The sequence below is a fragment of the Heliangelus exortis genome, chromosome 1 (assembly GCF_036169615.1).
Source record: "Heliangelus exortis chromosome 1, bHelExo1.hap1, whole genome shotgun sequence".
Taxonomy (NCBI): Eukaryota; Metazoa; Chordata; class Aves; order Apodiformes; family Trochilidae; genus Heliangelus; species Heliangelus exortis.
In genome coordinates this window covers 2288323-2310959 of record NC_092422.1, presented here as the reverse complement: position 1 = coordinate 2310959, position 22637 = coordinate 2288323, and the positions used below count along the sequence as shown (strand labels likewise).

At 45.7% G+C, this 22637-nt stretch overlaps 1 protein-coding gene across 2 annotated transcripts in view; it reads left to right on the top strand.

The window, feature by feature from the left end:
* MAP6 (microtubule associated protein 6) overlaps window positions 1-22637 on the top strand; it is a 55890-nt gene that overhangs the window by 24798 nt on the left and 8455 nt on the right. Inside the window, exons 2-4 of one of the 2 annotated variants that reach the window (XR_011730135.1) lie at window positions 13944-14157; window positions 15725-18480; window positions 18642-20739. Coding sequence is in view for 1 of the 2 variants with exons in the window: in XM_071765263.1 (XP_071621364.1) it covers window positions 13944-14157; window positions 15725-15921 (411 nt within the window). In the remaining variant the exon portion in view is untranslated. Of the gene's footprint in view, window positions 1-13943; window positions 14158-15724; window positions 18481-18641; window positions 20740-22637 lie in introns of those variants that run through there. The other variant, XM_071765263.1, reaches the window with a different exon arrangement.

Sequence of the window (22637 nt, the reverse complement as noted above, 5' to 3'; positions counted from 1 at the left end):
CTCCTCCTCCTTTCCCCCTTTTGACTGCTGAATCCATTTCTGCTCCTCTGTCAGGCTGCACAATGAGACTGTCAGGCAGAACAGAAATTAAATCAAAGAGCAACACTAATTTTAAGCTGCATTAGAAGCACAGAAAGGAGGGAAGGGATGGCTCCCTGAAGGGAGCAGAAAAGCCCACAAAGAACACAAAAGAGCTCCTGTTTCATCTCAAACAGCCATTTCTTGGCCTTCCTTTGGTGAGACCCATCCTTCTGCAGCTGTGATTTGGGGGAGAATTGAACAAATTCAGACAAAAATTGTCCAAAGCATCACCCATCTCCATCTTCATGGAGAATCTTGAGGTTCCTATGAGCTGCAGCAGCACTAAAGCATCCTCAGGCTGGAGAAGGGGCAGGATGTAGGGAAGAGGAGCTGGCAGTGAGCTCAAGAAGCTCCACATCAGAGCTTTCAGGAACATCAGGACAGGGAGGTTTCTCCAGCAGAAAAAAAACATTTTTTTCATGAAAACCCTCACTTGGGTTGGGTCACCCAAGGTTGGGTCACCACCCCTGAAGGTATTTTAAAGATATATAAATGTGCTGCTTAGGGAGATAGTTTAGTGGTGGACTTGGCAGTGCTGGGTTAATGGTTTTGGTGACCTTAGAGGTATTTTCCTATAAAAATAATTCTGTGATTGAACAGGAGGATGAATCGAGCACTTTGGAGCTGAGGTGCTGTCAGCAGTGCTGGTTGATGGGATGTCCTCTCCTTCATCTCCTTGGGCTCTTAATTTCTCTAATAGTCTGAGTTGTTCTGGAAGATGATTCCCTCTTAATTTCTCTAAGACTCTGAGCTGCTGTTCTGAAAGATTATTCCTTTGGATTCCCTCCCCATCCTGGATGTCTGGGATGATCTGATCATGCTATGAGGTTGTGAAATGTCATCACTTCATTTGACCTACAAAGCTCAGTTTTCCCCAGCCTTAGAACATCTTGCTGCACCAGTTCCTTCTCTCCTAAGTCATGTTGTGGATTCACAGAATGATTTTTGCAGCCAAGCTCAGTTTTAGGAAGGCATTTAGATCCAGATTTACATGTAAGGAGCAGCTTCACATGCACGTGCTGAAGTGTTTTGCTGAACTGAAATATTGCTGATATAATTCATCTTTCCTTTGTGTCTTCAGACACTTGAATTGAGGTGCTGAAAGCATCTCCTCACCAAGATGGATGCTGCCTTCTCTGTACCCTGTTGGATATTTCAATGAGTTCCCTGCACTCAGCATGAATGGCACTGGAAAAACTTTGGGCTTGAAAGAGCAGATTTCCCAAGGCTGTGATGTCTTTGCTAAGTCTTCATTTTTCCTAATACAAAGTTTTTATCCTCAAGGATTTTCCTGCAAGTCGGGGTTGTTCAGCCTGGAGAAGGAAAGACTCTGGTGTGACCTTAGACCATCTTCCAGTTCCTGAAGGGGCTCCAGGAAAGCTGGGGAGGGACTTTGGACAAGGGCCTGGAGGGATGGGGCAAGAGGGATTGGTTTCAAGCTGAAAGATGGGAGATTGAGAGGAGATTTTAGGAAGAAATTGTTTGGGGTGAGGGTGCTGAGCCCCTGTCCCAGGTTGCCCAAGGAAGCTGTGGCTGCCCCATCCCTGGCAGTGTCTCAGCCCAGGTTGGATGGGGCTTGGAGCAACCTGGGCTGTGGGAGGGGTCTCTGCCCATGGCAAGGGGGTTGGAACTGGAGGAGCTTTTGGGTCCCTTCCAACCCAAATTTTGGGATTCTAAGATGGGACACGTTCCCCACTGGAGACTTTCAACAATAGATCAGATTAAATCAATCTTGTGGGGTTGAGATACATCATCTCCTTTCCCCAAATTAGGATGTGGATCTTAGGAAGTCCTTCTAGCCCTACAACCATCATCAGAGAATTCCAGAATGGTTTATGTTGGATGGAACCTTTAAAGCTCATCCAGTCCAACCCCCCTGCAGTGATCAGGGACATCTTCATCTGGATCAGGTGCTCAGAGCTCCAACCTGACTGGAGGAGCTTGAAGCCATTCCATGTTTCTGTGACCTTAATGGATAAGTCCAGTTAATTCCTGGGTCTATACCTTGCCTGTAGTCATGCAGCTGGACATCTTGTCTTGCAAGGGAGTTTGCATGCAAGGGGAAGAGGCACAACTTGCAGAGGGTTCAGCTCTTTGGCTCAACAAACTCTTACAGGAGCACTTTGGCTTTCCTCACTTTTTCAGCTTTTTTCACCCCACCCAGATCTGCCCATGGCAATGCTTCTCCCAGTCCTGATTTCTACAGCACCCCATCAATAAAGATGCTTTTGTGTTCAAGCATCCGTGCCAGGAGCTGCTTTCTTTATTTAACCTTGTGGCAAATGATATCATCTGCTGGTTTGAGGTGGGGATGTCATCTCCAAAGGCTGCTTCTTTGTCTGAGAAACTGTGATTTCAGGAAGGAAGAGCTGGAGAGATATGGTTGATCCAAGGAGTAAAAAAGGGGACTAAAAAAAAAAAAATCTTTGACTCCAGTACATTGGCTTCATCACCTGAACATCCACTCCATCTCTTCCTTGGGCTCAACCCAGTCCTACAGCAAGCACTGTATTTACAATATTTTCAATATTGCCTACACTGCTGAGCAGTTCCCAGCTGCCTTTTGGGGCTGGATGTGAATTCAGGGAATATGGCAGCAAATATTCCAACTTGGAGACACTACCAAGGCCCTTTCTCAGTGGGTGGAGAGGATCTGGATCACCTCTATGATCCAGAGGAGATCATAGAATCATAAAACAACTTGGGTTGGAAGGGACCTTCAAGGTGATGCAGTTCCAACCCCTGCATGGGTTGCTTTCTTTATTTAACCTTGTGGCAAATGTTATCATCTGCTGGTTTTGAGGACAAGGGGGAGAACAGACATCCAGGCTGTTAAATTACATGTTAGCAGAGCTTCCACCTGGCCCTGACCCAATTTCTGTGGGTGAACACAACATTTACAGCTGAGTTGTTTCTGCAGCCATGCTCAGAACCAGCAGGCTGTGATCACCCTGGGAACTTTCCCAACAGCCTGCATCAAGTGGCTTCATCAGTGACCCCAACATTGAATTCCCCACCTTTACAGGCTGTAGCACAGCAGCTTCTGTAAGGAATGACCACCGTGTGTCCCTTCCTCAGCAGGACCCAAAAACCTTGGAGGATCAAGAGCAAGGCAGAGGTATAAATCAGGACATCTCCATGGGGTTGTGATTCCCATCCAGAGGGTTCCTGAGGTCTCATTGCTCTTGGGTATAACCTCTTTTCACACCTCCTGATGGATCTTCCCCCTTTTCTTTTGGCATTTCTGCAGTGGGATCTCACAGGGTTATCTTCCAGAGAGTCCACACCTTTCCTTTTGGGGCTTTTCAGGCCTTGAGTGGTAGGGAGGGCTGTGGGCTGCTGGGCTGCAGCAAATGCTAATGGATTTCATTTATCTGGTTCTGACTCCCAGACTGATTTGGGTTGGAAGGCATTTTAAAGCTCATCTTGTTCCAGCCCCCTTGCCATGGGCAGGGACCCCTCCCACAGCCCAGGTTGCTCCAAGCCCCATCCAACCTGGGCTGAGACACTGCCAGGGATGGGGCAGCCACAGCTTCCTTGGGCACCCTGGGACAGGGGCTCAGAACCCTCACACCAAACAATTTCTTCCTAAAATCTCCTCTCAATCTCCCATCTTTCAGCTTGAAACCAATCCCTCTTGCCCCATCCCTCCAGGCCCTTGTCCAAAGTCTTGTCTTGTCTTGTCTTGTCTTGTCTTGTCTTCTCTTCTCTTCTCTTCTCCTCTTCTCTTTTCTCTTCTCTTCTCTTCTCTTCTCTTCTCTTCTCTTCTCTTCTCTTCTCTTCTCTTCTCTTCTCTTCTCTTCTCTTCTCTTCTCTTCTCTTCTCTTCTCTTCTCTTCTCTTCTCTTCTCTTCTCTTCTCTTCTCTTCTCCTCTCCTCTCCTCTCCTCTCCTCTCCGATCCCAGTATCTCCCCACCCTCCCAGTGTAGAATTTCTGTGTAATATCTCATCTAAATCTCCTCTCTTTCAGCTTGAAACCTTTACCCCTCTGCTTTCCTCATGGCTGGCACTTGGGTGGATGCTGCAGGCTGAGGAATGATGGTGAAGGCAGCAGTGAAAGGAAAGAGATGATCTTGGAGGTTCTGGTGTTTACTCTGAAGTCCACAAAGTGAACTTTTGTGTGGCAAAGGTGCCACTTAGTCTGAGCATGGGGATTTTTTTCCCTTTTCTTATCACACATGGACCTCTCCATGCTGCTCAGTGTCTCAGTGATCTGTAGTCCCTCATAGCTGGTCCTCTGAGCCATAAGCAGTGGCAGGATTTCTGGGCTTGGGGTTGTTCATAGAATCCTAGAATTGGCTGGGTTGGAAGGGAGCTCAGAGCTCATCAAGTCCAACCCTTGATCCACTCCCCCCGTGGTTCCCAGCCCATGGCACTCAGTGCCACATCCAGGCTCTTTTGAAAGAGCTCCAGGGATGGAGAATCCACCCCTTCCCTGGGCAGCCCATTCCAATGCCTGATCCCCCTCTCCATCAAGAAATTCTTTCTCATGTCCAACCTAAACCTCCCCTGGCACAACTTGAGACCATGGCCTCTTGTCTTGCTGAGAGTTGCCTGGGAAAAGAGCCCAACCCCCCCCTGGCTCCAACCTCCTTTCAGGGAGTTGGAGAGAGTGATGAGGTCTCCCCTGAGCCTCCTCTTCTCCAGCCTCAACACCCCCAGCTCCCTCAGCCTCTCCTCATAGGATCTGTGCTGGATCCCTTCACCAGCCCAGTTGCCCTAGTCCTCCCACAACTTGGTTGCTCTCTCAGCTCCTTGACTTTCTGCAGTGTTCATCATCACCTTCAGTCCTGTTTTTGTGACATTTTAGCCCTGGCAGCACATGCAATAATTCTGCCTCCTTGGAAGGCCATGCTCCATGGCCCTCAGGCAATTCAACATCCATCATTTGTGAGCTGCTGACTCAAGCATCTTTTAGAAATGGATCACAGCAGGGTTCTGCTCTGCCAAATGACTTGACTTCATCCTTTTGGGTACATTAATCCTGCTCAGAACCTGCTCTGTTGAAGGCTCAGCACTTTCCTCCCCCTCCTCCTCTTCTATGCTCTGCTTGATGGGCCCTAACCAGGGATGTCCAGAGATATTTTTCCCTCTCTATCCTACTCACACTTATTCCATTGTTCATTATCCATGTGTCAGATTCATGCATTGATGTACCCCATTAATTTAGGGTTTGGACATAATTAGATACAGCCTCATTTGAATATATATATTTATATGTGTGTGTTTCTATGTGTGTATATATTCATTATTGGGAAAAAAAAAATAATCTGGGGCACCAGGAGCTTCATGGTACCATTCATGGGCTCAGTGGAGCTTTACAGTAAATGATTGTGTAGAGGATAAGGGTGTGGGCATTAGAGGATAAAGCTGCCATTAAGTTGGAGACAACTTGGACAATGAGGGGACAGTTCTGCCACTTGAGGTGACAATTTTCTGTGTTGGAAAAGAGCAGGAGATGGTTGGAAAAGACCTGGATAACCAAGAGGGGCTGGGGGGGGAGATGGGATGAAATGGCTGAAGGGGTGCAAAGGGCAAATTGTGCTGCAGAAACGTGTCACAAGCAGAATGGAATCATCCAGATCCAGGATTTGGGAGTTATTTATCTGGGAGAAATAATTCCAAATAACACTTTGCTGTTGCCCAAGGGACCTCAGCACGGGGCAATGTCCTTTTAGTGCTGAAAATGTGTTGGGAGTCATTTTTTGGCTCTTGCAGAACAGTACCCATTGATCAGGCTTATTTTTAAAATTAATTATGTTTGCAGGAGGATCCACAGCCTGTTTATATTGTTATTCCATTCCCAATGGAATTTTCACATTAGGAAAGAGCCTTAGGATGGAAACCTGTGCAGACTTCTCCTATCAGAAATCCTTTCTGAGCAGCATTTGCTCACAATCCAACAAGTTCATTATTTTCTGGCTGATTATGCCAGGACCAGGCATCCAGAGGGAGATGGGAGAGATTCCTGCAGGATGGAATAGCTCCTGCTTTGGCCCATATATTGCAGAGGACAGCTAAATGCTGGAGAGTGGTGCTAATGATCCTCCCAAGAATGTGTTACTGAAATTTCCTTTGATAGCTCTAAATAGTCTCAATATCCATCTTAACAGCCAGGACTTAATAAAATCTCATTATATCCTGGACTTCAGTGACCTTCTTTGGCATTGAGTTTCAGTGTTTGACCAGGCATTATCATTGCTTTTGGTTTTTTTCACTGTTTCATTTCACTGATCATCTCTTTTCCTGTGTTAAAAGAGAAAAAAAAAAGGGATCTGGAGAATATTTGAGAGCAAAAGATAATCTGTTCCAAAGAGGCAAAATAGTTTGAAAATCCCAGACAAATTTGCTACTTAGTTTGCCCAAAATATGTATTTTTTCATTGCTGTTTTGTTTTGAGGAATATTAAGGAATTATGTGATGTCCTGAAATCTTCCTTATGAAGCAGTTTGATGTTTTGCTTCATGAGGGGATTCATAGTCCCTTTGTGTTGTTCTGGAAAAAAAATAGGTTGGAACAGTTAAAGAAGCTGGGAAAGAAAGTTGTATTTTGGTTTTAGAATCAAAGAAACATTTCAGGCCAAACATTTCATAGAGGATTTTTTTTCTTTCAGTGAAAAATCTGAATATTTTTCAGTTTTTTCACATTCATCTCTTAACAACCCTTCTGTGTAAGACACCACTGTGATGTTCTTGGTCTCCCTTTTCTGCACCATCCTTTATGTCCTGTGTTTGCAGCAGGATGAGGGAGTTGGGCTGGCTCACTGCTGGGGAAGCTGCAATCAGCAGAACACATTTAGCATCCTGTGCTGGTTCTGAACAAACATAAACTATCTTTAAAGTCCTCCAAAGTAGGTGAAAGCTTTGAAGTGGTTAAACATGGCCTCATCTCCTCAGAATTCCCCTTCTTGGCTTTGTTTTGGCATCAATAGATGAAGGCAATCAATAGGGCCACACACCAGAGCTTGGAGCTCTCTCCCACCCCATGTCCCCTGGATGGGCTGAAGGAAGGAGGTGTTGAGGTCACCTGCAACCACCTTTAAAAATGCTCAGCCAAGGGGAAAATGCAATTAAAATAAAAGAACCTGAGTGGATGAAGCCCTGTGCAAGTGTGGCGTCCACTGATAGATGTGGCATCCATCCACTGGGCTTTGATGGATCTAGAACAGGCCAATGCCTCCCCAAGATATCATCTAATAAGGTCTGCTACCTATTAATTTGCAATTTGTCTGCCCCATTCTATGTTCTCATCAGGTCTCTAGGTGTCTCAATTCCCTTTTTCTCCCCCAGGAATTTTTCCTCTTGGATGTGGTTTGCAAACAGTCACCTGAGGCCTCACATTCTCCTTTTTGTTGAGTTTCATTTTGATTCCCATTTCAGGTCAGCGCCAGGTTCCCCACTGCTTTTAATTATTCTTTGGGATGAGAGCTAAGCAGAAAATTAGGAGATGTGTAATTTGCTGCTATTTCAGTTCAAGGCCTCTGTTTTGTGCCAGGATAGCAATTCTTAAACTCTTCCTCAGCAAAATGAAGAGCAAGAAAAATCCTTTCGATAAAGAATTACAGAGCTGGGCTGGTGGTCATCCATGCTCATGTCTCATCTTTGCACCATGAGCCAAGGTTTTTGCTCAGATTTTAGGTGAGATTTTTAAAAATTATTATTTTGTTGTTATTGTTGAAGTGCTGAGGGCCAGATTGGAAGGGTCTTGGAGCAACCTGGTCTAGAGGGAGATGTCCCTGGCCATGGCAGGAGGTTGGAACTGGGTCATCTTTGAAGTCCCTTCCAGCAATTTCCAGAATTTTTGTGATTCCATGATATAGGGAGGGTATCCATTTATAAAAGAGCATCTCAGAGTGACAGAAATATCCTGGAGCATCACTCCAGTTCCAGACAGCACAGTGCTACCCCAGGAGCTCATGGTGACACAGGACCATGTCAGGGGAAGTTGTTGATTCCCCCACTTTGGAAAATTTGAAGTCTCAGCTCAAAAAGGTTCTGAGCTATCTCACATAACCAATAAAATGAGAAGGGCTGGACCAGGTGATTCTGAGTTCCTGACATTTGATGATGCTATAACCTGGATTCAGGTCACCCTTCTGAGATGTGCCCCTCAGCCCTACAATCAGTAGAGACTCCCACACTGAGTAAGCCACCTCTCTCCTCATTTTGTGCCTTTTCATTAGCAAATTCAATGTTCCTGGCACTTAAAAGTAGTAATCCAGGCTGTGAGGTGACTGGCACACTCTTGCTTATATTTTTGGCTCAGGTAACCAGTACTTTTCCAAGCAATTGCTGGGCTGGGCTCAGGAGCTGGCACACTCCAAGGGCAGCTCCCAGTGGGCTGTTTTCCCTCACTCATTTGTGGTGGGGACAGAGAGAATTAAGAATTTGTATTTTGGTGTTAATTGACCATGGTAAGTTGAGTATCTGGGCACTGATGCAATCAGCACAGAATAATCTGTGTCTTGTCTAATAATAATTTTTTTTTTTCAGTCTGTGTCTTGCCAGATGCATCAAAAATAGGCCCTGAGATCAGGGTGCTGCACCAGACATAGATGTAGAAAAAGGTCTGAGTTTTTTCTTCCTTCCACTGCTTCTGTATGCTCTGGAACTGTAGGATTGGGCATGCTGGGTACGTGGTCACACCAGTACCTGGTTCACCCCAGGTGTGGTAGGATTCCAAACGTGTCCCATGCTCACATGCTTGATGGGACCAGTTCTAGAGCAAGAGCTGGTGATGGGAAACCAGCATTTGCCTGAGGATTTTAGAATAGAATCCTAGAATCATGGAATGGTTTGAGTTGGAAGGGATCTTAAGTATCATCCAGTTCCAACCCCTGCATGGGCAGGGACCCCTCCCACAGCCCAGGTTGCTCCAAGCCCCATCCAATCTGGGCTGAGACACTGCCAGGGATGGGGCAGCCACAGCTTCCTTGGGCAACCTGGGACAGGGGCTCAGAACCCTCAAATTCAAGAATTTCTTCCTAAAATCTCATCTAAATCTCCCCCCTTCCAGTTCAGAACATTTATCCATCCTAAAGGAAAGCTCATCTTGGGAGGCTCATAAATTCAGAACCTTATACATTGTCAGGTTGTAAGGGACCTCAAGAATCATATTAATATTTTATTAATATCTTCTATTATTATTGTTTATCTGAGCTGTCCCAGCACCCCATTGAGCTGAGACTTCAAACTTTCCAAAGTGGGGGAATCTCCCCTTCCCCTGGGAGACCATTCCAAGCTCTGACTGTCCTCAGGCTGAACAATTTTCCTCTTGTGTCCCATCAGAACCTCCCCAGGAGCACCTTGTGCCCATTGCCCCTTGGCTTCTCCATGGGACTCCATGGGAACAGGGAATCTCCAGCTCTTTGTAGCCCCCTTTAAGAACTGGAGCATCATAATAAGGTCTCCCCTAAACCTTCTCTTCTCCAGGCTGACCAGACCCAGCCTCTCCTCCTATGCCAGCTGCTCCACTCCTCTGATCATCCTCATAGCTCTTCTCTGGCCCCTCTCCAGCCTGTCCCCATCCTTTTTGTACAACAGGGACCAAAACTGAACACAAGACTCCAGGCTCAGGGTTGTCAGGGGTCCTGAGCTGAGTGTCAAGGAGCTGAGTACCTCCCAGAGTTGTTATGTCTTCATTAAGACCAGGAAAGCAAAGATGGAGAAGAGAAATTCTTGCTCACTTTTTAGCAGTCAGATGAGATTGGTTGGTGCATTAGCAGCCCAGCTCCATTGCACCATCTCTCTCTTCATCATTTCAGCAACCAAGGCATAAGAGATGCCCTGGAAAATGGCATAGGAGATGCCCATAGGAATTGCTGACCAGCAGGTAGCACCAAGCTTTTCTTCTCTCTCTTTTCCCCACCTCACATCTGCCTTTTCTGCAGAGATCACAGGTGTGTCAGGGCACAACCCATCTTTTTCTTCATGTTTGTTTAGTCCAGCACCTAATGAGGTTGCCAGGAACCATGGTAACAAGTAAAATCCTGCTTCTTCAAACGTCACCTCCATAAAACCAGGATTTTTTGAGCAGCAGGATAAATAAATCCTGGTTTGTGTCCCCTCTTTTAATTCCAGCCCCTACATGCATGGTATCAGAGCCTCCATCCTTTGTCTCTGGTTCTGTAGATGCAACCTGTGCTTGGGTTTGCTGATTGACCTGGTGGTCCCTGGCTCATTGTCCAGCCATCCTCAGAACTGGTGAGAAAATGCATTTTAGCTCTCTTGCCCTCAGCTGAAGAACATCATTTGGATGTTCCTCCTGACTGATTTTGGGGAAATATGTTGTGGTTGGTCCCACTCCCTGCCATGGTGGGGTTGGAACTAGATGGTCTTAGGACTGGGTTAGGAACTGGCTGGAGGGCTGGGCCCAGAGAGTGGTGCTGAATGGGGCTGCATCAAAATGGCGGCTGTGGTGTCCCCCAGGGATCAGTGTTGGGCCCAGTACTGTTTAATATCTTCATTGATGACTTGGATGAGGGGATTGAGTCCATCATCAGCAAATTTGCAGATGACACCAAGCTGGGGGGGAGTGTTGATCAGCTGGAAGGCAGGAGGGCTCTGCAGAGGGACCTGGACAGACTGGAGAGTTGGGCTGATCCCAAGGGGATGAGGTTCAACACAACAACCCCATGGGGAGCTCCAGGCTGGGCACAGAGTGGTTGGAGAGCAGCCAGACAGAGAGGGACCTGGGAGTCTGGATTGCCAGGAAGCTGAAGAGGAGGCAGCAGTGTGCCCAGGTAGCCAAGAAGGCCAATGGCATCCTGGGCTGGCTCAGGAACAGCATCACCAGCAGGTCCAAGGAGGTGATTCTGCCCCTGTACTCAGCCCTGGTAAGGCCTCACCTTGAGTACTGTGTTCAGTTCTGGGCCCCTCAGTTCAAGAAGGAGATTGAGGTCCTTGAACAGGTCCAAAGGAGGGCAACCAGGCTGGTGAAGGGACTCGAACACAGATCCTATGAGGAGAGGCTGAGGGAGCTGGGGGTGTTGAGGCTGAAGAAGAGGAGGCTCAGGGGAGACCTCATTGCTCTCTACAACTCCCTGAAAGGAGGTTGGAGCCAGGGGGGGGTTGGTCTCTTTTCCCAGGCAACTCTCAGTAAGACAAGAGGCCATGGTCTTAAATTGTGCCGGGGGAAGTTCAGATTGGATATTAGAAAGAATTTTTTCATGGAAAGGGTGATCAGACATTGGAACGGGCTGCCCAGGGAGGTAGTGGACTCTTTGTCCCTGGAGACATTTAAAAAGAGACTGGATGTGGCACTCAGTGCCATGGTCTAGTGACATGGTCAAGGGTTGGACTCGATGATCTCTGAGGTCCCTTCCAACCCAACCTATTCTATGATTCTATGATTCTATGTCTTTAACACCCCAACATCCCTTCCATCCCAAACCCAGGTTCTGTGATACTGTGATTTTCACTGCTGAGATTTCTACCTCTGCCACTGGAAATAGGAAATAGCCACTGGGTTCAGAAGTTGCTAGGGAGGAATCCGAGTGGCAGAAAGACACTGGTATTTAGTCCATGACTTTATTTCCTTTTACAAAGCAGTTGAATATAAGTTGTCCTCTTAGGAACCAAAGTGGGTCCTAGGGAGAACCTCTTATCTTCCAAGGAGTTTAAGATGAACTTTGGGTTTGTCAGTAATGTGTTCACATCTTTAATCCAGGTCTTAAAAGATGTTTCTTTTTCCTTTATCTCAGCTCTTCTGGCCAGAGGGATGTTTTAACAATGGACTGCAGAGGAGTAATGGGTGGATAAATGGATGACATTCACTGAACAGGAAAGGGGACACAGAGGAGCCCATTCATGCTTTGCTCATTCAGTTTCATCAAACAGGCAGCATCCCTTGGCCTTTGGCAGTGATAGCCAAGCCCAAGAGTAAAAGAGTGGGAAAGAGGGGGGTGTGAAAAATATACAGAGAAAATAAAAAGCAGATGTAGGTAAAATCACCACTAAGAAAGCATGGAGAGTTGGAGGTGGGATTTGGCTGATAGATTAAGATACCTCCATTTAGAGGAGGGAGAGATGAATGTGTTCATGTGTGCTGGGTGTTTGGATCCCCACCAGTGGAGATCTCATCAGATAACAGAGCCCTAAGAGGCATCCAGCTCATCCTAAAGCAGTCACCCAACGTTGGCATAGGGAAGGGCTCTCCAAGCTCCCTTGGCTGTGTTTCTGGTCCACATGGACTGCCAGAAGGGCTCAGTTACCCTGAAGATTTGGTGAGAAATTAATCTGAAAAGGAGAAAACTGTTGAAACCATCAGTTTCCTTGGAAGAGAAAGCTTTTCCCTGTCTTTGCAACGGGATTATGGGAGTGGGAAATGTTGTGTTGGATGAGCAGAGAGCTACACTGATCCTGCCCCTCAAGGGATCATTTACACCATCCTCTGAGGACAACAGATAAAGTTCTGAAGCCTAAACTTGCTGTCTGAGCTGGTCCTCTGGTGACCAATGAATTTTCTGTGTCTATATAGAAGCTTTCCTGAGCCTCTGGACTCGGTCCATGTGGTTATCTCCATAAAAGTAAAAGCTGAATATCTCCAGGACCCTTTTGTCAAATGTGCTTGAAGCTGATTAAGATGTTCAAAGCTATTATGGGAAGGGATTAAGTGGCAGTACCCTCACTCAAGAGTTCATTTCCCTAATAAAGCAGAATGAAAACAAAGAACACAATCCCACAGGTGGATGAGTGGAACGAGGCAGGAGGGACAAGATCTGCAACTTAGAGGTCCCGTTGGCTCAGAGGTCCTGAAATTAAGCAAAGGCTTTGATTTCCAAGGAAATTTCACCCCTTTGTATCACCATTGTTAGATAGCTCCTGGCTTGAAGTCTTAAGGATCTGAACACTGCCTGTCTGAGCATGATGCTTGTAAGGCCCCAACACACTTGGGGTTTCTCCATCCATAGTGGCAATTTTTAGAAAGAAAATGAAATAATTTGCTGCCAGACTAACATGATGTTGTTGCTCCTTTGGGAAGAACATGAAAATGCAGGGGAATGAGGTTGTGGTTGAAGTAGAATGTGTCCAGAAGGTGTTAGAAATCTTTGAAATGGGTTTGTTATGTTTTCTCCAAAAAGTCCTCTGTCCAAGAGAATGAAAAATGGGTTTATTTTTTGCATTCACAGGGGAATTCCACCATCAGCCAATAAAGAGAAGCCATAGCTCACAATACCTGATAAACTCTTCATTTCCTACTTGGTGAAAGTTTTATCTTGATTTATTCCTTTATGGAACTAACAACAGCTGTTGAGTGTAATTTGGTGCAATTTAGGCAAAAGGATACAATTCATTACTTACAGGAATGCATAAGTGGTGGCTGTAGAAAATCTTGGCAACTTTTATTCCTGAATCACCCAGCTGGGTTGCCTGCACGTTCATTTGCTGAGAAATGTCCTATGTTGAATTGCAGAACTTGTATTTTGATTTTCCTTTCTAAATATTCTTTTTCATCCTCTCTTCACGAGTCAGGAACTGTATGCACGTAGCTTCAGCTTGTAGAGACAAAAAAGCATCTAAACTTTCAAAAAAAAATGACATTTTCAAATAAATTTCACAGTCACACCTGAGGCCAGCTTCTCAGAGGGCACCTGACCATTGTCACACAAGTAGAAGGTTGTCTGGTGCCCAGGACTGCCTGGTTTTTATAGACCCAATTTCATTTGAGCTTCTCCTGAGGTGTCAATGAGGCTTAGAGGATGTGAAAAAAAACCTGTTGGGGGGTCACTTTCTTTGCCAACCTGACTGGATGTTCACAGACAGACCTTTGAGTGCTGAGCAACGAAAAGTATTGTTCCCCCAACCCCTCTCCTGCAGCTTTAATTCCTGAACCCTTTTCTTTTTTTTTTTTTTTCCTCTCCAGAAATGAATTCAGACCCTGGGTAGACATCAAACCCGTGAAAGCTGTAAAAGCAAAGGCCCAGTACAAGCCACCAGAGGAGAAAATGAACCATGAAACCAGTTACAGTGCTCAGTTCAAGGGGGAAGCCAATAAACCTGTTCCAGCTGATAACAAATACCTGGAGCGCAGAAGGATACGCACCCTCTACAGTGAACCTTACAAAGAACCACCAAAGGTGAGGAGGGGGAGGGACCCAGGGCCATCACTACTTCTTCTGGGACATGGCCAACACAATAAGGTTGGGCTGCTGTTCCCTTTTTGTGGGATTTGTCCTTTCCAACCATCAGGTGCACCTGAGGTTCCACCTTGGAGATGCTGGTGGATGGAAACCTGTATTGGAAACAGCCAATGTCTGCTTGCAGCCCAGAAAGGCAACCAAATCCAGAAGTTTGGCCAGCAGGTCGAGGGAGATGGTTTCCCCTCTCCAGTCCATTCTATTTAAACCCCTCCTGCAGTCCTCATTCCAGGTCTGAGGTCACCAACATAAGAAAAATAGGAACCTGCTTGAGTGCATCCAGAGGATAATCAGGGGAACAGAATTATCAGTCCTATGGAGAGAAGTTGAGAGAATTGGGGTTGTTCAGCCTGGAGAAGGCTCCAGAGAGACCTTAGAGCATCTGAAGGGCATATGGGAACAGGGCATGGAGTGATAGGACATGGGTCAATGGTTTTAAACTGAAAGAGGGAAGATTTAGATTAGATATTACAAAGAAATTCTTCACTGAGAGGGTGCTGAGCCCCTCTCCCAAGGGTTGCCCAAGGAAGCTGTGGCTGCCCCATCCCTGGCAGTGTCTCAGCCCAGGTTGGATGGGGCTTGGAGCAACCTGGGCTGTGGGAGAGGTCCCTGCCCATGGCAAGGGGGATGGAATTAAATGATCATGAAGGTCCATTCCATCCCAAACCATTCTGTGGGGCTGTGGGCTGAAGTACAAGTAGATGAACTTTGGAGGTAACACTGCCCTATGTCGAACTGTTAAGAAGTGAAGGTGGGGTCCAGAGGTGTTTGTGACATCGTTTCCCAGGTGGTTTATAGACAGCTTTCCCTTTCTCCAAAATTATGGACATTACACTTTATCCCAGGAACAACATGGAAAGAGCCAGGTGTTCATCTGCATTTCATTCAGAGATTTTCACAGGTTTTGGCAATAAGCACTTCTAGCTTTGATCAGATAGGGGACATGTGTCAAGAAAGGCCTGGGATGAAATGTCTTCCACCCTTCTTTTCTAGGAGCAGCAGAGGGTCTGCATATAAATAGAATCATCCTGTGCAGTTTTAGTCCTTTCCAGAGTTTGGAAGTCCTTAGAACTGTGAGGTCTGCAAGGGATGGAGGAGCTGATGGTTTCTCTTCCTCCTTAATTTTGATGCTGTCTTCCTGCCTTGAAAGGCTGTAGAAACAAGTGGCTGCAGGACATTGTTGTGAACTGTGCTCAGGTGTCTTCCACCCCAGTTCTCTCAAGAAATCTATTGTAGGAATCTCATAGGGACATTGAGAGGGCCTGCAAGAAAAGTGGGGATTTATTCCATCCTCATTGTCCTGAGCTTCATTTCTCATATTTGGAAAGAGAAACAATCCTCTCTGGGCTTGCAAAGCCCCTCTAGAAGTTGGAGGGCAGGACACAGAGGAGAAGATAAGTAACATTTGTGCCTTTTCTGATCTAAATCCTGTTTTCCCCCTGTTCTTGTGTCTCTCTTTCTCTCTCCATCTCTCGTGCTGTCGTTGTGTGTGTTGCCCTCTGTGCAGGTGGAAAAGCCTAGCGTAAAGCCTTCCAAACCAAAAAAGACCACAACAAGCCATAAACCCCTGAAAAAGGCCAAAGACAAGCAGATCACATCTGGCCGGGCTGCCAAGAAAAAGAGCGCCGAGACCTCCAACACAGCCAAGCCAGAGGACAAGGAGAAAAGTAAAGAGATGAACAATAAACTGGCTGAGGCAAAAGAGTAAATGTCACTGCACTTTCCTTTCTTTCTTGGTTTGCTTTTGGTTAGGTTGGGTTTGTTTTTTTTCCTCCTTTTCTTCCGTTCTTTCTTTCCTTTAATTATTTTTTTTTTTTAATTTTTTTTTTTTTTTTAATTTCCCTTTGATTAAATAAAGGCCACAAAATTAATTAGAGGCTTCTAATCTGCTTTCTGTTCTGATTGTATTAGAAGCTTTTCTGTTTTATTTCCGAGGAGGATTAGGGAATCCTTGTTTCTGAGGTCAAGTTGTTCTGCTTTGCCTGCACAACACGGCTCTGCACAGAGTGAGGGATGTGGGAATGCACAAGGAGGGTTGTAGGAGAGATAAAGGTGATGGATCAGCTGTGATGGTGTCCAACAGCCTGTCCCTTTCCTCAGGCTTGGTCCTTCAATGCTTTTGACAGCTTGGAAGAACCTCTCAAGCCATGGATGAGCTGTGCTCTCATCCCGTGAGGTTTTTTTTTTTGGGGGGGGGGTTGGCCATTGTTTGGTCAGCTCAGGTGAAAGGCTTTGGAGGCAGAGAGGATTAGAGGTTCATTTGTGGTGCCTTGGATCTGCCATAAATCTGCCAGAATCAGTGGTGTGGCCATGGGCAATTTTCCCTGGTGGGACTTGTGCTCCAAAAAACACCAGGGAAGGAGATCCTTTGCCAAGTAAAGGGCCAAATCCTCCCCCAGCCTAGCTGAGGGATTGTTTTAGCTGTGTCAGAGCAGCTTCACCCATCAACACCACTGAAAAACTCGATTTTTTTAAAAAAAAAAAGGAGTGAGGGAAGGTGCAGAGAGCAGTGAAGACTTCCCAAGCCTGTGGCAGGTCAGACTGGGTCATCAGCAGGTGGTTCTTCCCTATTGTTTTCCCTAGGTTATGGATCTTTTTAGTTAGTCCTGGTTTGTTTTGAATCTTGGTCTGCTTTCTTCACTTCTGGGGTGCCAGTAGACAGAGCTCAGTTTCAGAAAGAGGTTTAGTTTGCAGATATGACCTTCCAAAAGGTAGAAAGAAATGAAATTACCAAGGTTGGCTAGAGCTGTCAGCCCTTGTGGTTTTGACTCTACCAGCTGCTGGAGTTTGTGTTGGCTCAGAAGCATCCTAAGGGGGCCATAAACCAATTTATGGGATCCCCAGATTCCCTCCAGGCAAGATCTCAGGGTTTCAATCTTGCTCTTACTCTAGGAAACCCCTCCCTGTGCCCAGCAAGACCAGTTTGGAAGCTGTAAACACAGTGGGATGCTTTGGCATCAAATATGAACTGGCCTGGGAGTCTGGCATTGCACACCCCAAAATTTGGGTGGTTGAGTCAATGGAATCTGGGAGAATCTTGGTCCCAATCCAAACGTAGGTGTCTTAACTCCTGGAGTGGGTTCTAAATTTGTAAGGATCAATCTTGATGCCACCAAACTGAGCTGTTGGAGTCTCCTGTGGCAGAGTAGCTGCATGTCAGGACCCAGGGTTCTTCTTCATTTTTGCAGCTCAATGGTTCTGTCCTAACACGCCACCCACCTTGAAATTTCCAGAGAAGAGAGAGCTGGGAGGAAGGGAGAGAGAGATGGGAAGTAGGGCAAGGAGGTGGTGTAAGGGGAGAGTATCAGACTTGTGTTGTTGTAGGATGGAAGGAGGAAAGTCTTGCTGCTGGGATATTTTAGAGATGAGAAACCAGCTTCATGAAAAAAAAAAAAAAAATAGGATATGGGACAAAAGGGTGAGGAGTCCCAAGTTTTGGGGTCTCACCCCTTTTAGACGTGGGTCTTTTGGAAACATAAATGGGCTACAAGGCTGAGAGATTGTTTCCAAAGAGGAGGAAAGCTCTGTGGTATACAGATAGTGACATTTGCTGGCCTTAGTAATGAATAAATGCCAAGTTCAGTGTATTGTGTGGTGTGTCCCGTTTGCCTTGTGCTGACAGCCTAAAGCTTTGAGTATAAGTAAGTGTAGTGTTCTGAAGTCAGTGGTGTATTTCCAAGCTTAGCTGCGTTAGAACTGTGTGCTATGAGCTAGTCAGGTTGTGTATGTGGAAAATATATATTCATATATAGAAATATATATATATATTTAAACCTCCGATGTTCAGGAGGCAACCAGGGAAAATCCTCCAGGAAGTAAAACTGTGGAAATCTTTGCGAATGTGGTGCATTTTTTTTTTTTTTTTTTTTTTTTTTTTGATGTGCATGCTCCATGGAGATGCTGACCTGTCCATCTTGACCATTGCTTTTCTGAGTGCTCAGAAGCCCCTGCAAGACAGTGCAAAGCTCAGCTCCATCTCTCCAGAGCAGCTCGGCCCAAGGCTTGTGTTGAGCTGGTGGAGAGGAGCCCAACTCACAGCTCTTCCCACCCCACCTCACAAGGGACAACTGGCCAGAGAAGCTCAAGTTTCCAAGACTTGGTGTGATTCCTCGGCATTTAGGTGCTTCATCCATCTTCCCACTCCTCAGTTCTGTCCTTCCCTATCTCAGGAGATAGCAACAGGGTGAAGATGACGTGTCCCAGCAGGTAGAACATGTCAGGAGGACACGTAGGCAGTCACCAACAGCACCCAACAACCTCATTGTACCCGAGGAAAGACCATGCCAAATGGCTTTCCCAATTATTTTTTTAACCTCAAGCTTTGGATTCTAAGAGGCCACCATTTCACCTTGAATTCAGTGGGAATTTAGCCCATGACTTCAAGAAAATGTCAGACACGTAGGCAGTTACCAACAGCACCCAAGGTACTCAAGGAAAAGACCATGCCAAATGGTTCTCCCAATTACTTTTTGATCTCAAAATCTTTGACTTCTCAGAGGCCACCATTTCACCTTGAATTCAGTGGGAATTTAGCCCAGGGGTTCAAGAAAATGTCAGGAAGACACATAGGCAGTTGCCAACAGCACCCACCAACCTCACTGTCCCCAAGGAAAGACCATGCCAAATGGCTTTCCCAATTATTTTTTGATCTCAAAATCTTTGAGTTCTAAGAGGCCACCATTTCACCTTGAATTCAGTGGGAATTTAGCCCATGACTTCAAGAAAATGTCAGACACGTAGGCAGTTACCAACAGCACCCAAGGTACTCAAGGAAAAGACCATGCCAAATGGTTCTCCCAATTATTTTTTGATCTCAAAATCTTTGACTTCTAAGAGGCCACCATTTCACCTTGAATTCAGTGGGAATTTAGCCCATGATTTCAAGAAAATGTCAGGAAGACACATAGGCAGTTGCCAACAGCACCCACCAATCTCACTGTCCCCAAGGAAAGACCATGCCAAGTGGCTTTCCCAATTATTTTTTTAATCTCAAGCTTTGGATTCTAAGAGGCCACCATTTCACCTTGAATTCAGTGGGAATTTAGCCCAGGGGTTCAAGAAAATGTCAGGAAGACACATAGGCAGTTGCCAACAGCACCCACCAATCTCACTGTCCCCAAGGAAAGACCATGCCAAATGGCTTTCCCAATTATTTTTTGATCTCAAAACCTTTGACTTCTAAGAGGCCACCATTTCACCTTGAATTCAGTGGGAATTTAGCCCAGGGGTTCAAGAGTAACCAAATTTTGCCCAAGGAACATCATAAAGATGCTCAGAGCACCTTATCCAAGCATCTCCCTGACTCTCTATCAGCTCCTCATCATTTAGGGCCTCAGGGTTGCTTCTTCTTGCTGAAGAGCATCCATCATGATGTTTTAATGAAACATGCACAGTCAGTGGTCAGAATATGGCCTTACATCTCCTTAAGACATGAAATTTTGGTGGCATCAAACCACAAAGCTGGGTAGGAAGTGCTACCCAGGGGTTTGAATTCCCACTCTAGTGAAGAAACTTTCCAAGGGCCATCGAGCTGCCTCTTTTGGACACCTCTCTTTGAGTGGGATGAATGGCCCTGGGAAGGTTTCAACTTTTGCAGAAAGAACCTGAGAGACTGGGAAAACATCTGGAAAGACCCAAGAGACTTGCAGACACCCAAGCCTACAGTTTAGCTTTACCTTGAATGCCAGGAACTGCAGCAGAGCCAGGCCTCAGGGTGAAATCCTTCATGGCTCCACCTTCCACAGACTTTATGTCCATCCGACCCACTCAGGTTTTTATCAGAAAGGAGACCAAATCCCTGCCAGTTTCAAGTTCACTTTTGGACTTGTCAATCCCTCTGGGAAAGAGTGCTCTGCTCTTTTGTGTTTCCAGCTGCCACGATGCTGATTTTGTTGCACTGCTACTTCCTTGTAATATGTTTTTGCTTCCCTTGTAAAAAGAGAGAGAAAAAAATGGTTTTGCTTTTTTTAAAAGATTTTATTTTAACCCTGTGAAAGTTCCTGTGCTGTCTATTGCTTGCTTTCTCATTTCCACTGTATTGTACTGTGACTCCTTTCTGCAAAATGGTGCTAACTGCTGACTGAGCTCCTGTTTTCTGACTGCTTTGCACACTGATCACCTGCTTCTTCATTTGCAACGTGTTTATATATATATTTAAAAAAAAAACAAAAAAACAAAAAACACAACAAAACAACCCCCAAAACCACATGGCTCCCATGAATTCCACAAACTCTTGCCTCTTGGAGGCAGATAGGAAGTGTCTAATTAATATTTTGTGGCCTGGGTTTGGTTGCGTATCACGATTTGTCTCTTGTAATGTGTTGAGCACACCTCCTCGTGGTGCTTTTTCTCATTCTTGCTGTTGTGATGAGAGTCACACACCCACAGAACCACACACACACACACAAATTAATGTATAGCCAATTGATTGTGACGTGCTTGTGATCTTTGCTTGCTCAAAGGGTTTTTTTTTTTTCTTTCTTTCTTTTCCCAATGATCAATAAATGCTAAAGACAAACACCACCTCCTTGATCTTGTTTTCTCAATAAGAAGCACAGGCAAGGGAAAGAAATGCCCTTCCAGCTGTAATGATATTTGTGTTGCTCAGAGCCACCACCACCTCCATGCCTGTCCTAGGGACAACTGAGCTGTCACAACCTGACTCCCTTCAGGTGGTTGCTGACCTCAGACTGGTTTGAAAATACCAAGATGGACAGGGATGTGGATGGAGGAGGTAGTTGGTTTTTAATTTATAATATATATTTATTTATTTTATATATATATATATATAAAATTTTATATATATATACACTGTCTTGAGCTGAGGGCTGGTGCTGCTGCACCTTGCTCGTGTCCACCTTGCACTGGGTCAAGGAGCAGAAACCCATCAAGAGCTGGAGGGAGGGGATGTGCTGTGGATGAGGTTCCATAATAAAAACCCCCTTTCCCAACTGCCTACAGCTTTTGCTTTTGCCCCAAACTTCCTGACAGACCCAGGAGTGGGGTCAAGGGGCTCTAAAACCTCGCTGGAAGGAGGTGACAAATTCTTGGGTTGAGCACTTTCAGCATGCTGCAAGCCCAGATGTAGCTGAACAGGCATCTGGCAGTGTCTGTGGAAGTGTAAACCACTGATTTTATGTTGAAAAAAGCCTTGACATTCTGGAGGAAAGAATGGTTAAGAAGAAAGCAAGGCCAAGGGCACCATTTTATTATGAATGGAGAACCCTAATCTTTGTTTCTTCTTCTTTTTTTTTTTTTTTTTTTTTTCTTTCCCTTTTAATTAGCCCATAAGCTCCTTTCTGTAGGTGTGTTTGGTTTTTTAGTCATTCTTTTTCTCTTTTAATGGATATTCCATGAACATATCCACCAGCCTGGGGAAAACTGTCTGCATGGGGGTTGTGCTTTGAACTCTCTCCTCCAACAGAGCTCTGCTGACTTCCATGGAGCACTGACCTTCCTCTACCTTTCCATTTCCATCCCTGTCTGTGTTACAAATCTCTTTCTGAATTTATTCCACCTGTGACTACATCCTAATGGCAGTGCTGCTTTCTGATGTCCTGCTCTTGTCACCCTGCCTTCCTTCTCTCTTCCCCACCAGCTTCATCCATTCACTGGTCACACCTAACTATATGATCTTCCAAAATGTTCCAGCTGATCTGTAGGTCCAGGGATTTATCATTTCCCTCCTCCACAGCTGACACTGGAGAAAAATGTTAATTTCTAAAAGAGCTGTTGATGGGGCTTATTATCTGTGACAATCCATGTTGGCCAACAAAATGTTTCTCCCATCACACAAAGGTTGGGAGGCTGTAACAGGGATGGGTGATCCCTCTGCTCCCACTCAGCTGCCCACATTCAGTGTTGGAAAACATTCCCTCAGCATCCTGTTGATGTCTGAACATGGCAAAGCCTTCAGACCCAGAGAGGTCTTTAGACATTTCTAAGAGACCTTAGGACCTGCTGGGCTGGAGAGTGAGGTGTGAGGACCTGAGCTCCCTGGTTCCTTCAGCCATCCCTGTCTGAACCACCTCCTCCTCTCTCACTTCTTCATCTTTGTCCAGTCCTATGAGGACAGCCAGACATGGGAATCATCTCCCAGGGGAGGTGATGGATTCCCCCACTTTGGAAAGTTTGAAGTCTCAGCTCTATGGGACGCTGAGACATCTCATATAAAAATGATACTAAAAGGGTTGGAGCAGATGATCCTTGAGGTCCCTTCCAACCTGACGTTCTGTGATTCTATGAATCATTTGTGACTGGCACTGCACACCTTGTTCCAAGGGCTGTTGTGAGAATGATGTCTGTGCAAAGCACAGGGGGTGGGTTACTAACAATTAAATGCTTTGTCTTCTAAGAGCACCTAATGTGGAGGTGCTGGCTGGAGTAAAAAATTGGTCCCAATGGTCAATGTTGGTGAGGGG